Source organism: Heterodontus francisci, chromosome 7, assembly GCF_036365525.1.
Source record: "Heterodontus francisci isolate sHetFra1 chromosome 7, sHetFra1.hap1, whole genome shotgun sequence".
NCBI lineage: Eukaryota > Metazoa > Chordata > Chondrichthyes > Heterodontiformes > Heterodontidae > Heterodontus > Heterodontus francisci.
In genome coordinates this window covers 97485255-97500806 of record NC_090377.1, presented here as the reverse complement: position 1 = coordinate 97500806, position 15552 = coordinate 97485255, and the positions used below count along the sequence as shown (strand labels likewise).

At 42.1% G+C, this 15552-nt stretch overlaps 1 protein-coding gene across 1 annotated transcript in view; it reads left to right on the top strand.

The window, feature by feature from the left end:
• Nucleotides 1-15552, top strand: part of LOC137372396 (protein boule-like) — a 161864-nt gene that overhangs the window by 3744 nt on the left and 142568 nt on the right. Inside the window, exons 2-3 of the mRNA XM_068036284.1 lie at nt 5743-5892; nt 6000-6091. Coding sequence (XP_067892385.1) covers nt 5743-5892; nt 6000-6091 — 242 coding nt within the window. The remainder of the gene's footprint in view (nt 1-5742; nt 5893-5999; nt 6092-15552) is intronic.

Sequence of the window (15552 nt, the reverse complement as noted above, 5' to 3'; positions counted from 1 at the left end):
AGGTTGGGAACAGACAAAGCCCTTGAGGAATATAAAGAAAGTAGGAAGGAACTTAAGCAAAGAGCCAAGAGGGCTAAAAGGGATCATGAAAAGTCATTGGCAATCAGGATTAAGGAGAATCCCAAGGCTTTTTATACGTATATCAAGAGCAAGAGGGTAGCTAGGGAAAGGGTTGGCTCACTCAAGGACAGAGGAATAATCTATGTGTGGAGCCAGAGGAAATGGGCGAGGTACTAAATGAGCACTTTGCATCAGTATTCACCAAAGAGAAGGACTTGGTGGAGGGAGTGTAGATAGTCTGGGTCACGTGGATATCAAAAAGGAGGTGTTGGGCGTTTTGAAAAACATCAAGGTAGAAAAGTCCCCAGGGCCTGATGGGATCTACCCCAGAATACTGAGGGAGGAAATTGCTGGGGCCTTGACAAATCTTTGTATCCTCATTGGCTACAGGTGAGATCCCAAAGGACTGGAGAATAGCCAGTTCCTTTGTTTAAGAAGGGTAGCAAGGATAATCCAGGAAATTACAGGCCGGTGAGCCTTGTGTCAGTGGCAGGGAAATTATTGGAGAGGATTCTTCGGGACAGGATTTACTCCCATTTGGAAACAAACGGACTTATTAGCGAGAGGCAGCATGGTTTTGAGAAGGGGAGGTCGTGTCTCACTAACGTGATCAAGTTTTTTGAGCAAGTGACGATGATGATTGATGAAGGAAGGGCAGTGGATGTTGTCTACGTGGACTTCAGTAAAGCCTTTGACAAGGTGCCTTATGGCAGACTGGTACAAAAGGTGAAGTCACATGGGATCAGAGGCGAGCTGGCAAGATGGATACAGAACTGGCTCTGTCATAGGAGACAGAGGGTAGCGGTGGAAGGTGCTTTTCTGAATGGAAGGCTGTGACGAGTGTTCCCAGCACTGAACCCTGCGGACCTTTGCTGTTTGTAGTATATATAAATGATTTGAAGGAAAATGTAGCTGGTCTGATTAAGTTTGTGGACGACACAAAGGTTGGTGGAGTGATGAGGATGGTCAGAGGATACAACAGGATATCGATCGGTTGGAGACTTGGGCGGAGGAATGACAGATGGAGTTTAATCCAGACAAATGTGAGGTAATGCATTTTGGAAGGTCTAATACAGGTGGGAAGTATACAGTAAATGGCAGAACCCTTGGGAGTATTGACAAGCAGAGAGATCTGGGCATACATGTCCACAGATCACAAAGTGACAACACAGGTGGATATGGTAGTCAAGAAGGCATACGGCATGCTTGCCTTCATCGGTCGGGGCATAGAGTATAAAAATTGGCAAGTCATGCTGCAGCTGTACAGAACCTTAGTCAGGCCACACTTGGAATATTGCGCACTTTTCTCGTCGCCACACTACCAGAAGGATGTGGAAGCTTTGGAGAGGGTACAGAAGAGGTTTACCAGGATGTTGCCTGGTCTGGAGGGTATTAGCTATGAGGCGAGTTTGGATAAACTCTGGTCGATTTCACTAGAACGATGGAGGTGGAGGGGCAACATGATAGAGGTTTACAAAGTTGAGTGACCTGGATAGAGTGGATAGTTAAAGCTTTTTCCCAGGATGGAAGAGTCAGTTACTAGGGGACATAGGTTTAAGGTGCGAGGAGCAAAGTTTAGAGGGGATGTGCGAGGCAAGTTGTTTACACAGAGGGTGGTGAGTGCCTGGAACTTGCTGCCGGGGGAGGTGGTGGAAGCAGGTACAATAGCGACGTTTAAGAGGCATCTTGACAAATACATATGTAGGATGGGAATAGAGGGATACGGACCCTGGAAGTGCAGAAGGTTTTAGTTTAGACAGGTATCATGATCGGCACAGGCTTGGAGGGCCGAATGGTCTGTTCCTGTGCTGTACTGTTCTTCTTTTAAATGTCCTCTTCACTCACTTCTCCGAGCACTTTTGTCCTGGACATTTGTGAAGAAGACGTTTCCTGGTGATCCTGTTGTTTTTTTCTTCTCTGCAAACTTCAACTTGTGATAGGTTCAAGTTGTCACAGCCTTTCATTATATCAGTCTTCTCAGAGCAGGTACTCTTTCTCCCCCAACCCCCTCCCCAGCCCTGTGGCCGCTACCTTTGGTTGTCTTTCTTTCTTAACAACCTGCTCTGAGGCAGCAACTAATGGTTTTCTTTCTTCCTGCCTGCCTGCCTTGAGAAAATCATTTAAATTTATCTGGATCAAAAGTGAATAGCACGTTGGCCTTTTCCAATATGTGCAGTCCAGACGTCTGGTGTCAGCAGAGCCACTTGGGCTTTTGATTGTTTACAGGTGTTAATTGCCATGCACATTTGTATCCTCAGAATCACTGACTCATTGTTTATGATCTGAAAGTCTGGGAGGGTGAAACCCATTGTTCTTCAAATGTTTTATTTTCAAAAAAAAAAAATCTTGATCTGTTTTCTGTTGTCCTGGCAACCTTTTCTGTCTTGTCTTTATGCAGAGTAGATGAGGTCACCTGACCTCTGATTCTGAAAACTGTGGTTTTTAAAAGTTTAAGACAATGTTAAGTCCAGCATTCATCACAATAGGTCAGTGGCAGAGGAGTCCTAAACTGTAGGAGGAACAATAATTTAACTTAATGGAGGTTGACTTTTGCTGCAGCAGGAGATGGAAGAGAAAGATATTGACAAGAATTTCCTACATTTGGCACTGGCCCTGTGATTTCTTCATCCCTTGCAGGCAACACTCTGCCTCGCCAGGAATTCCACCACTGCTTTCTTGTAGCATGCCAGATGCTTACTGTTGGGTCGCATCTCTTGGGCATTAGGTGCTATCTTGCTATGTAAGAAGAATGCAGGGGGAATGTTACAACGGCAAGTAAACAGACATGAAGTGAGAATTGAAAGGGTGAACATGCAGGTGAATCTTGTGAAAGAGGTCCATGCACATGTGATATCTGGAAAAACAAAAGTGAACCCCATGATACACTTTGTATGCTTGTATTCCATGACAATATGAAAGGCACAATTCAGCATAGCGGTGCCTCATCAGACCCCTTTCCTATCCTGAGTGGTGTGAAACAGGGCTGTGTTCTTGCACCTACACTGTTTGGGATTTTCCTCTTCTCCCTGCTGCTCTCTCACGCGTTCAAGTCTTCAGAAGAAGGAATTTTCCTCCACACAAGATCAGGTGGCAGGTTGTTCAACCTTGCCTGCCTAAGAGCGAAGACCAAAGTATAGAAAGTCCTCATCAGGGAACTTCTCTTTGCTGACGATGCTGCATTAACATCTCACACTGAAGTGTGTCTGCAGAGTCTCATCGACAGGTTTGTGGCTGCCTGCAACGAATTTGGCCTAACCATCAGCCTCAAGAAAGCGAACATCATGGGACAGGAAGTCAGAAATGCTCCATCCATCAATATCGGCCGTCACGCTCTGGAAGTGGTTCAAGAGTTCACCTACGTAGGCTCAACTATCACCAGTAACCTGTCTCTAGATGCAGAAATCAAAGGCTTCCACCGCTACGTCCAGACTGGCCAAGAGAGTGTGGGAAAATGGCGCACTGACACGGAACACAAAAGTCAGAGTGTATCAAGCCTGTGTCCTCAGTACCTTGCTCTACGGCAGTGAGGCCTGGACAACGTATGTCATCCAAGAGCGACGTCTCAATTCATTCCATCTCCGGAGAATACTTGGCATCAGGTGGCAGGACGGCATCTTCAACACAGAAGTCCTCGAGGCGGCCAACGTCCCAGCTTATACACTACTGAGTCAGCGGCGCTTGAGATGGCTTGGCCATGTGAGCCGCATGGAAGATGGCAGGATCCCCAAGGACAAATTGTACAGCGAGCTAGCCATGGTATCAGACCTACCAGCCGTCCATGTCTCCGCTTTAAAGACGTCTGCAAATGCGACATGAAGTCCTGTGACATTGATCACAAGTCGTGGGAGTCCGTTGCCAGCGATCGCCAGAGCTGGTGGGCAGCCATAAAGGTGGGGCTAAAGAGTGGCGAGTCGAAGAGACTTAGCAGTTGGCAGGAAAAAAGACAGAAGCGCAAGGGGAGAGCCAACTGTGTAACAGCCCCGACAACCAATTTTTTCTGCAGCACCTGTGGAAGAGTCTGTCACTCTAGTATTGGCCTTTATAGCCACTCCAGGCGCTGCTCCACAAACCACTGACCACCTCCAGGCGCTTACCCATTGTCTCCCGAGACAAGGAGGCCAAAGAAGAAGAAGAATCCCATGAACTCTCGAGGTGAGGAGTGGACTGACAAGTATGCCTGTAAGGAAAAAAGAAATCACAGGGCCAGTGCCAATTGTCGGGATTTTTTGTCGATCTTTCCTTCTGCTGCAACAGTCAACCTCCATTAAATTAGATTTCTTATTCCTCCTACAGATTAGGATTCCTCTGCCATTGACCCATTTAATGAACGCTGGACTTTGTAACATTGTTTTAAAAACTGATTTTTTTAAAAGTTTAAGATGGGGTCAGAGAAGTTAGGTGACCTCCCATCCGATCTGCTAAAGACCAGACACACATCCTGGTTACCAGGACTACAGGGAACATAGATCAAAGACTTATTTACATTCAGCAATGGTGGAGAGATGCTGTTACCTTTCCTGATTAAATTCGCAGAATTGAACTATTCCAATGTCAACAAAGTTGGACTTAGTGGTATGGCTCTAGTGAGTGATACATCTCTAGCTTTTTCCCCATGCACATCAAGCCAGCATTCCTTCTACTGCACTTCTGGAGGATTTCTGGGTCTGCGTCAGAGCAGCTGGTTACTTGGCAAAGCTGCAAAAAAGAACTTGTGCTCCTTATTTCATGAGCATTGCCTGGTTCTTTACGTTTCAATATCAAATCATTTATGTTTTTAAAAAATCCTGTTACAATAATCAGACCTGTTTGTCTTTTGCACTGGAGTTTCTTTCCTGAATAATGAAATTGATGATGGTCTCAAGTTTACAGCAGACTTTTTTTAATTCTGCATCAACTAGGGAAATTTCTGCCCCCTCCCCTGCTGTAGAGGTAGGCAGAGTTACACTTCCTGCTTGCCCATCACTTCAAAGTGAACTGATGCTGGAGATTGCAGTCGCTATTCTCGACTTCCACAGCTATCAACTTTCTGCCATCCATAATATTCAAATGTGAGTAACAAAGATAATCATCCAGAGGGAGAGTGAAATTTAAATGGATTGTAGGGGGAAATCAGACAGTGTAATGAAGTCTAGATGTGGGTTTTCATCTCCCAGCAGCTAGGTAAAGACAGCAGTATTGGAGACCCGTGAATAGAAGTGTCCATTCTAGTCCATGTAGCTGTTATTTTGGCAACTGCAGCATGAGTTTAGATGGACTGGAGAATGAGAATGCTTTGAAAAGAAATTGCCAGAGTATTCGACATGTGGAATGTAGATGCATCCAAAACATTTGATGTAACAGATTTAAACTGGCAGCTTATTTATTTAGCAGGAGATTGAAGGTCAGAAAGGTAAGTAATGATATGGAGGATCAAATACCTTGTGGATATGTCTGTGCTCATACAGATATCATGAATACAACTGTGAGTAATACTGATTTCTTATTTAGCAAAATTCTATTCTAGGAATGGGGGTGAGATTTTAGTTTTACTTGTACTTAATGATTTTTCTTTAGGAAATTGAATTAATGGGCTGAAGTCCATACAACAAATTGCACATTGTGGAAAGAATAGGCTAAGTATACTTATCTCCTTCTGTGAGTTGATTTTTTTTGTAAAAAAAAAATCCTTTTCTTTTACAACAGCAAAGTTCTAATCTGCCACAGATGGATTCTTCATCTCCATCACCAAACCCAGTTTCTCCAGTACCACTGAATAATAACAATCCAACCAGTGCCCCAAGATTTGGAACCGTCATCCCCAATCGGATCTTTGTAGGAGGAATTGATTTTAAGGTCCGTTTCTTATACATTTCTAATACATTAGTAAAAATAAAGAATTACAACGAAATAGAAGTTTGTAGTTTCAAGACTTTGTATTTCAGGCAGCTTTTTTCCCACAGACAAATGAAAATGATCTAAGAAAGTTTTTTGCTCAGTATGGAACAGTTAAAGAAGTCAAAATAGTAAATGACAGAGCTGGAGTTTCTAAAGGGTGAGTATAAAATTTTCTATTTTTTTTTTAAAAAGCAGTTTTCTAATCTCCTCACAGATGGTATCAGGAAGGGCTGGTAGGCAGATGCTTCATTGTTTGTTCACATGAGAAGTCAAATGTACAAGAGATTGAAAACTTTGATTCAGGTACTCAGCAATACCACCAAATGTTTTCAGGAGTCTGCACAATTGATGAACTTTTCCAATTCTGTTTTGAGATGAAATTATTAGGGGATTCTAGTGTTTGCTCCTTTTTTAAAATATTCAAGATATAAGCGTAACATCCGGTATCCTAGACTCTATAGATTAAATGAAGCTCAAGCGCACTCTGTTTCATGCAGTTTACATGTGAGTTTGTATGGCTTATCAACCTTGCTTCTGCTGTATCTCAGTTGTATAGGACATGGCAAATTCCTGAGGTTCTGTGTCCAGAAAAAACGATGCTAAGTATTTGAGCAAGATTGCTGAAAAGTAAATTTTAGACCCAAGAGAATGGCTTTAAGGAAGATTTAAATGGAAAGTAGAAATGGGTAATATTATAATTTTGAACTTTGTTGCCACATCTCAACATAACCATAACAAAATATACATGGAGCGGGTTAAGGGAAATTTAATAGTGCTGTTCAAAATTATGAAAGATTTTGCTCGAGTAAATAAATGTTTCCAAGAACCAAAGGGTCAGAAATTTCACCTGCATAGAAGTCAGTAAATTGTTTTGTGAAGAAGTTCTGAAGTGTTGACAATTTCACTGACTATTTTAAAGGTAAAAGTATGCATAGGAGAATAATTTCTATTCTAATTACTATTTATACTGGAAATGCTGTATTTTTAAAGAATTTTTATTAAACAAATTTCACTTTATAACCTACTATGAGGTGGACAAAAATGCTTCCTAGGTCACACATCACAGATGGGTGTTCTGAAGTAGCTACATTAGAAACAATGGGAAGTAATTCACCTTGGTTTAAGAGCAAGTCAGGAGGGACTCCAGGAATTTACAGTCTAGACACTTTGCATCTCAAGCCAGTTGTGCAGTATCTTGGCTCTTGGCTTTCAGGTTGATGTGAATTTGTAGCTCGGCTGTTTTGAGCAGAGCTAGGCACATTTGGATACATACCTGTTAGTGGCAAAACAGGAATCTGGGAGAGTAGCACTGCCTTCTGTGACTCCAGACGGCAAAACTTTCCATTTGTTCACAAAAAAAAAGTTAACCAGGTAGAAAATAGGTGAATACTTTCAATAAAAACAATGCCTTTAGAATTATCTTCACTTTAATGCTAGGAACAAAAACCAGTTTAGACATCAAGCCCACCAGTCTCTGGGACCAGTGAGTGAACATGCTGCTAAAAATCATACTAGAAAGAAGCTGGTTTGAGAATTATCAAGGTACATTTTGGCTTTACAAGTGGGAAAGAAGCATAAAAGAATATTTGGTTTAGGAATGAGCGCTAATGAGCTGTAGAGGAGAAAAATCTATTTAAATACTTTAATAGATTTAAGAAAGTTGTTTGACAGGTGAAAGAATGAAGATTAATGGAGGTCCTTCAGAGTATTGGAACATAAGGATTTAGAAATCTTTGCCAGGAAAGTAAGTAGTATTCGAGTTTAATGGTTCTGATTTTCCTCTGTTAGCACTTGGAACACTCAATTTCTGAGATCAAATCTAAGGAAAAGATGTAGAGACCTTTTGACTCAGGTGGAGCATGTGTAAGTGTGTGGCTGCTCTGCAAATAAGGTTGGAGGTACCATTAGGTTCCTCCCACCTTATTTCCTACAGGGGCACTGATGAGCACCCAAGTGAAGGATGCCCTGAATGTTAGGCCTTTTGCTCAGTCCAGATTAAATTGGATGATCTGAAAGTGACAGGAAGCAAGACCATGGAGAACCCAAAAAGGGAAATTATTTTCCCCAGCTTCCCTATCAATTTTCAGGCTGCAGGCTTTCTGATTTGAGCTTTTGGACAGCAGTCTGTACTGCTGTTAGGCTGACAGAAGTGGGTAGATTTCTGCCTCCAGTTCTTCAGAAGAGCCCGATGAAGGGGTGGGCTTGTACCTGAAGAATCGTGTCTCGTACTAATGGTCTCAGCATAGAAATACAAGTGGGTTCGGGTCATATCTAGCAGACTGTACTTTGGGCATACTTCCTCTGCTTAATACCTATGTAGGGTGGGGGTTGGCATTAGAATTGGCCCCAATAAGTTAACAAAATGGTGAAAGATCAGAACAAAGGTGCTCCATGTTCTCAACACATGGAATTTATTGAGGCCATCTCCATGCTTAAAAGGTACACCAATTATATAGCACTGACTGCAGTTACAAATGCAGCAAGAGATACTTAAAGCGAATCAGACAAATTTGGTATGCATATTGAAACTAAATGGTAAGGAGACAAAATCAAAAGTAATGTTAAAGAATCCTAGAAATTGATCTTCGCGTACGCTAGTCAAACAAAATTAAATGAAGGATTTCTGTGCCATTTGTGATAAAGTGTGGCTACCAGACCCAATGACAGATCGGGTCTCTCTTCCGGGTCCAGCATTCAGGGTCGGGTCGGGCTGGACGTGGACAGCGCTGCATAGTTCCTGGAAGTAATCTTCAAATGAACATTCAGGACCTCAAGGCGGGAAACGTGCAGTCCAGACTTTGCACTCTGCAGTAAAGCCTGGCAACCCGACTACATGTGTCGGGTTCGGATCGGGTCGGGCATTTAAAAAAAAATTAAAGGACTCTGGCTCGGTTCGGGTTGGCTGTTGTTGGGTCGGGGTCAGGTTTTAATTTTATACCCGAACCAGGCTTTAATTTGTGATGCAATGCAGAATGTTTGTATTATGTATAGTCAACAGGATTGCATGGACACGTAGATTAAACTTTTGAATGCTGGGCAATGAAGGTACACAATTTTCCGTTCTGTGACAAGTGTATGCTTATTTGCAAAGTACAACGCAAAGGAAATGGGGCAGACACCTGTGACACTAGGTTCCTAGCCCCTTTGTGCTGCACATGTACATCTGGTGGAAGGATGGAACTCACCTAGAAAGCTACAAAGCATTATAATAACTAGGTAATGAAATGGAAATAACATCACCTTGTCTCCTGTCTCGTTTTCCTGGGTCTCTGCTTGGCACAGGCTAAAGCCTAGGCCTCTACATATAGTGGATGTTATTCCTTGCCATGCCTCCTCCGACAGTCAAGTCCTGGAGGCAGCAATATGTGTCCCTTTTCTTAACAGCAAGGAGAACTGACATCAGCCAGAAGCTCCACTTAAGAGGAATTCCCCTGAAGCAGCTGGCTGCTATTGCTGTTCTAGGCTTCGTGGACCTGGAGCAACAGATGTTTGTCCCTTTTCTTCCTGCAGACCCCTGTCCAGAATGTTTCTGAACTGAGAGTTCATGCCTTAAAAGTGAATTAAATACATTTTTAAAAAACTGATTAGAATGGATCAAGATGAGACAAAAAACAGTGGCTTGTTTGTGCAATGGAATGGACAGGTTTATTGAATCTGCTTGTGCCTAAGCTGGAAACTGTGTAATGCTACAAATCTGATCGCCAATCTCCAGAGCAGAAAGTGCACACAGACTAGCGCTGAAGTCAACTTTCAGTATTCAGTGGCAATTTGCACATTATAGGATGAATAACTGTATATGAACACCATTAATTAGGGATTGACGGCAGTTTGCGTAAGTAACAATGGCTAAAAAAATCGGTAGGGACATGATCCTGGTAGTTATGTTCGGATCATGTCTAGAATGTATCCCACCAAAGTTTGAGATTTTTGGAGGAGCCCCAGGAACAGTTGTTCCGTTTTAATGACGTCCAGATTGGTCAAGGTAACTCGAGGCATATGAATCTATGCAGATGTTAAAAGCATAACCTCTGATCCAATACCACATGGTATAAAAGAGGAGCTGAATGTGACAAGTTAATAATTACAGCATATCCTCTCTAAATATGCTGCTGTAAGCTGAATTTTCAACCCAATATGGGGGCAAGTACAGAGACAGGCAGGTGAGTAATTTAACAGTGTGCCGGTTTGCCAATACCATCCTGTCTCCTCTTCTACCCCCACCTCCCCAGAAGGGCTATTTGCCTGCAAGCAGCAGCTAGCCAAAGGTAAGTAACTGGCCAATTAAAGCCAATTATGAGAGGCCAACTAGGCCCCCCCACCCCCCCACCCCATGATGTTACAAGGCCAGGTGCCTGGTTGTAGCCTCCCAGTGACCGATTAGGTTAAGTTTGGGGTGGGGAGGGTTGGCAGGCAGGGTGGGGAAGCTCTTCAGGCAGGCTTTGAGGCCCTCCCTGCCTACCTTGCCAGGGCTATGACAGCATGCCACCTTGTGGAGGGGTTTCTCCTCCACATTGGTCCAGTAGCTGTGGCCGTTTCTTTTATTCTGTTTTGTTAAATATTGAGAGGGCACCTCAAGATTGAGGTGCCCCCTCTCGCACTTACCAGCAATGGCAGGCTGCAGCTCCTTCCTATTGGCCTTCCAGCTTCGAGAGCCTGCCCACCATCCTTGAATGGTAAATTCACCCTCTGGCCACTAATTACTGCATTAGCTGCGCCTGAGAATTATCACAATTGACTGTCTGAAGACACCTGCGTGAAAGACTTATGATTTCAGGAGGATGTGCAGCCAGTGAAGGCAGATCTCCTTTCGTGGTTTCATATCTTCACACTTCCGTTGGAGAGTAGTGTTGTAAGGATTGAAAACACTCACCCAAACTTGTAGTTCATTTTGACCCATGAACTACAGAGAACAAATTGATGACTCGCTCAAAGGTGGTTATGCTTAATGGAATTAATTTATTTGTACCCGTGGTTAGAGATTTAAAATGGGTACAGGAAAATTAAAATAATTACAGAAAATATAGTTTTGACAATGAGCAAGAGGAGAGAAAATTAATTTTTAAAAGCAAACTGTGTTCTATACCCAGCAAGTAAATGCCATCAATATCTACCATTAAAATGCCCAAATATGTCACCAATAAACTTAGTCATAATCACTGAAGTGGCCATCTTCTGTTGATTGTAGGTAAGGTCTTCAGATGCTCAGTCAGGCTGCTGGTGCTCAGTTGGGTTTCTCCTTCTCTGGACTCCAGTGCTAGTCTCTCGCGATATTTACAGGTCATACCGTCGTATTAAGCTGCTTTTAAAAGCACCATACCCAATTATACTCTGCACCCTTTGTTTAAACCGTGATTTGAATCCACCCAGAAAGGTCACTTTGTCCAGTAATTTTCCATTATGTGAAGCCTCTTGTTAATTTTCCAGATAAAAGGTGTTCGTATTTTGCTGTAACATTGTTTCATCTTGACTAAATTGTATTGTCTTTCTCAGGCCTAGTGTTCATAAATTCAAAACACCAGTATCTTGCTTGCCTTTATTATCTGTTGATTTTTCTGCAACAGGAAAACCGTGTTTGTTTTTGTGTCTCAGCTGAGTACGTCCAATGGATTTATTCTGGAGAGAGACTGCACAAAAGATTGTTCTGTTGCAGGGCATGACGGGAAATCTGGCCAAGTTTTTTTTTTTTGCAGTGAATTTGTTTTTTTTTTTAAAAAGGGCTTTTTCCCTCTACAATCCTCCCTCAAGTGTCTAGTGTGATGCAACACACACTGATAGTTCTAATAGTTGTGTATTTTCAGCTTTTCCCATCAGTGTTGGTCGGCTGTAGTAATGTTTGTTCCAGATCGGTTAATTTTCCTTTAAGCTTTGCTAAATGTTCCAGGCAGGAGTGGAATGTTATGACCAAATTTAATAACATTTGATCAAGTTGGATCTAAGCACATTGTTAACCAGCACTATGGTCGTGCCATGCTCTTAACAATATTCATCAAGCATACTACTTAGCTACTTGTACTCTACTATGAATTATTAAGCATGTGCAATTAATTATAGCCAAACTGAGTGGCATACTGGTGGAATTGTTCTTTTAACTCATTAGCAGTATTTCTAACATGCATCACTTAATTGAGTGCTTATCCTAATAGGCAACTAATGAATATACTTGAGAAGGAAATATCCGTATTTATTTTTGTCAAAAGTTTTATTGTACTAAAATGTTGGACTTCTGTGTTTCCAAAAGAAAAAGGATTTTGCTCAGTGAAAGACACCTGCAAAAATAATTGAAATTCCTGCAGTGTTTTGAAAGGAAGTTCAGAACAAGGATTGAACTTTATGGGTGTTTTGAAGGGAAGTTGAACTTGTAAAAGGACAGGAACGTCAGCAGTTTCAAGGAAATCACAGGTGTTTGACCTTCCTTCAGAGCAGCTTGAGTGACGAGAGAAGGCATGTTCAGGAAGATTCTTTTTTCACCTTTTGGACCCTTTAAAAAGCCTGTGAATTGAACAAACGGCAGGCATTTGAAATCTTTGCTTGGCCTGCCTGGAGCAAGAGAGAAAAGACCAAGAAAAGTGTTACCTCTCTGTAAAGGAGACTTGCATCTCTTGAAAAGAAATCCTGCATTTGAAAGGTGGAAGATTCCTGTTGCCTCCCGTGTTCTACGAAAATCCTGAAATCTGAAGGATTCTTCTACTGTTAGATTGCTGCTTCCAAAACCCAAGCAGATCTGTTGCTACCCCCCTGATGGAAGACCTATGTGGCACCTGCTGCAGTTAAATTGCTGTGAACAGCTACCCATCACAGACTGCTCATCCATCTAGCCTGGAGAGACTTAGTGGCATCTGACTATTTGAGTCTGGGACACTTCACCATACCAAATACATCCTACAAGAATGTGAACCACAATTTTTTTTTTTATTACTTCTATTCCTAAGAAATGGTCGTATTGCAAAACACCCTTTTAAAACTGTTTAACCATTTCTTTTTGAATGTATGCGTGCGTGCATGAGGGTTAAGGGATTAAGGAGTTTTCATATATATTTTATCTCATTAGTAGTTAAGACCTATTATTTCTTTTCTAATAAATAGTTAATGTTGAAAGAAATGGTTGTGCTTTATTCTGGGGGTGGGGGGGGGTGGTGCAGAAATCGTGTTTTAATTTGGCTAGCCTTCAGTAGGTGGGAAACTTTTTTTATTTGATATGTTATGACCTGTGGTGTAGTGGGACTGAATTAACTGTTACCTCCTGCCTTAGTCGTAACACTTCTTGTATCAGCCTCTTGCTAACCTAGATTGGCACTCCCCACCTGTAGGTCACCTTTCTCAATACTTGCCTTTTTGCAGGAGTGCTGTTAATTCTAAGTTGTTGGCATATATGCACGTACAGTTCAGGCAAGAGATTTGATATAGATCAAGAAAATCATAAAATATTGTACGAAAAGCTATAGTTTACCATATCAGTAACAAATCATGGACTTAGATTCTCCAGCTCTCCCTTTAACCAGACCCCTCTTGTGAATAGTTCTTAACTAAGTATTAGTCTACCCTAGCCCTTAATTGTCCTAATCCGAATTTTGTATCCCTTTTATTTTAATTTTACTCCGACCATTGCCAGTATTTTTAATTCTATCCTGATTGTTTAAAGTCAATTTCTCTGTGGAGTATGGCTATCAATACCTTGATAACTTAATGTCGTCTCACTCTACTGCACACATTGACCATTTCATGTTCTGCGATTGTCAAGTAACTTCACATGTAAAAATCACATTGCACACTCATGCCAATATCCCTAGGTCATGCCAAAACAAGCCATTCTTAGATTCTCAGGTGATCTCATCAAAAGATCAAGGGAAGTCTCTGACTATCTTTGCTCATCTCCCTCGCATCTCCTGATGTCTCAGGTACTGGCCAGACTATCAAATGCAGTTTTCCACAGTAGTGACCCACTAAGTTGTGCCTGACATTTTTTCACTTCAGAATTATCCCAAATTCAAATAGCGTTGTTGGGCTGACAGTCAATGTTCAATTAATTTCTCCCCAAAATAAACTTCTTCTGGTGTTCAGGAGCCACTCATCTGCTTTTCATTAGTGTTTTTTTTTTAAATGAAAATTTGATTATTCCCTTAAACTTGAGGTATATTTGCTTGAAATAGCAACTCCTATCAATTTATTTTATTGATTCCAATGTCTAACTGATGCCCAGGCTTTGTAGTTTTACATGAGAACAGAAAGTGGCGGAAATACTCAGCAGGTCTGGCAGCATCTGTGGAGAGAGAAGCAGAGTTAGTGTTTCAGGTCTATGACCATTCATCAGGATTGGCAAAAGTTAGAAATGTGACAGTCTTTTGAGCTAATGCGGGGGTGGGGGAGGGTGGGGTGGGGTGGAGTAGAACAAGAAGGAAAGGACTGTGATAGGACAGAGTGGGTGGGGGGTGGGGGGGTGGGGAGAGGTTAAATCGCAGATGTCGTAGAACAGAATGCAAATGAAGTGCTAAATAGCTGTAGCAAAAGACAAAGCTTAAGTCCAGATAGAATGCTATTGATGGAATAATGAGCAGGTCTGTATGAAAGCAAATACATTTTTTTAAAAAAGTCTGTACTTAGCAAAGGACTTAGTTTTATACCCTTACTGCCCCCACCTCAATGAATTTCGCGCTCGACATGATGAGCTTTTCTTCCTTCACCTCTGGGCTCACCTCTTGGCCAGGAGTCCTCCTGCAACCAGCGGATCCCTTCAGCCTCCACCTGGACCCCTCCCTCTGGCCTCTTACCTGCTTTGATCTTTTCATTGAAAATTGTTGGCCATCTTAATTTCTCTGCTCCCCTCACTCACGCTAACCTTTCTCCCTCTGAATTTGCTGCACTCCTTTCTCTTAAGTCTAGCCCTGTGTTACAACCAGCTGAGAAAGGTGTCTAGGGATCTTTTATATAGTTTTCATCTGGTCTTATTGTAACAGGGTTTAATTTTAAACCGTGTTTGAGCCCCCCCTTGGTGAATCCTTGTTCACCACTTTCCAATTATAAGGCAAAGAAATTAGCATAAATGGACCTCCTTGGGTTTAAAGAAGAAAAGTGAAATTTATTAAAGCTTAAACTTAAACTCCAATTCGGTAAACACCTACAGATACACGCCGCGCTACGCTAGCATGCATACGCAATCCGCACATGCAAATAGGGATGGAAAAGAGAAGAAAAACAAAGTTTTTAAAAAAAGTTTGAGGCAATCTCTAAAGAGGGGATTTTACTGTGCTTCGAGCTCACTGTAGTCGTTTTATAAGTAGTCTTGTTTTTCGTTGGGGCCCAGTATTCTTAAACCTTGTTCACTGTAGGAGACTTTTCTCTCTTGCTGTTCATGTCTTCAGTTCCGTGAGAAAGAGATGGGAGCAGACAGGAGAGAGATCTTCTCAGTCCAGGAGCAAACAGCTTTCTGAGTTTCAAATACTCTGTGGCAAGTTCAAATTCAAACAGCCAGTTAGTCATGTGACCAAACTGGTCTTGCCAGGTTTTCTGTGTATTGGAGAAGCAAGGAATGGGTCCTTGATTCCAACACTCTCTGCTAGCAAGCAAAAAAAAGGGTCTTTCCAGTGAGGGGCCTGGCACATCCTTGTGATGGGCCCTCCTCTT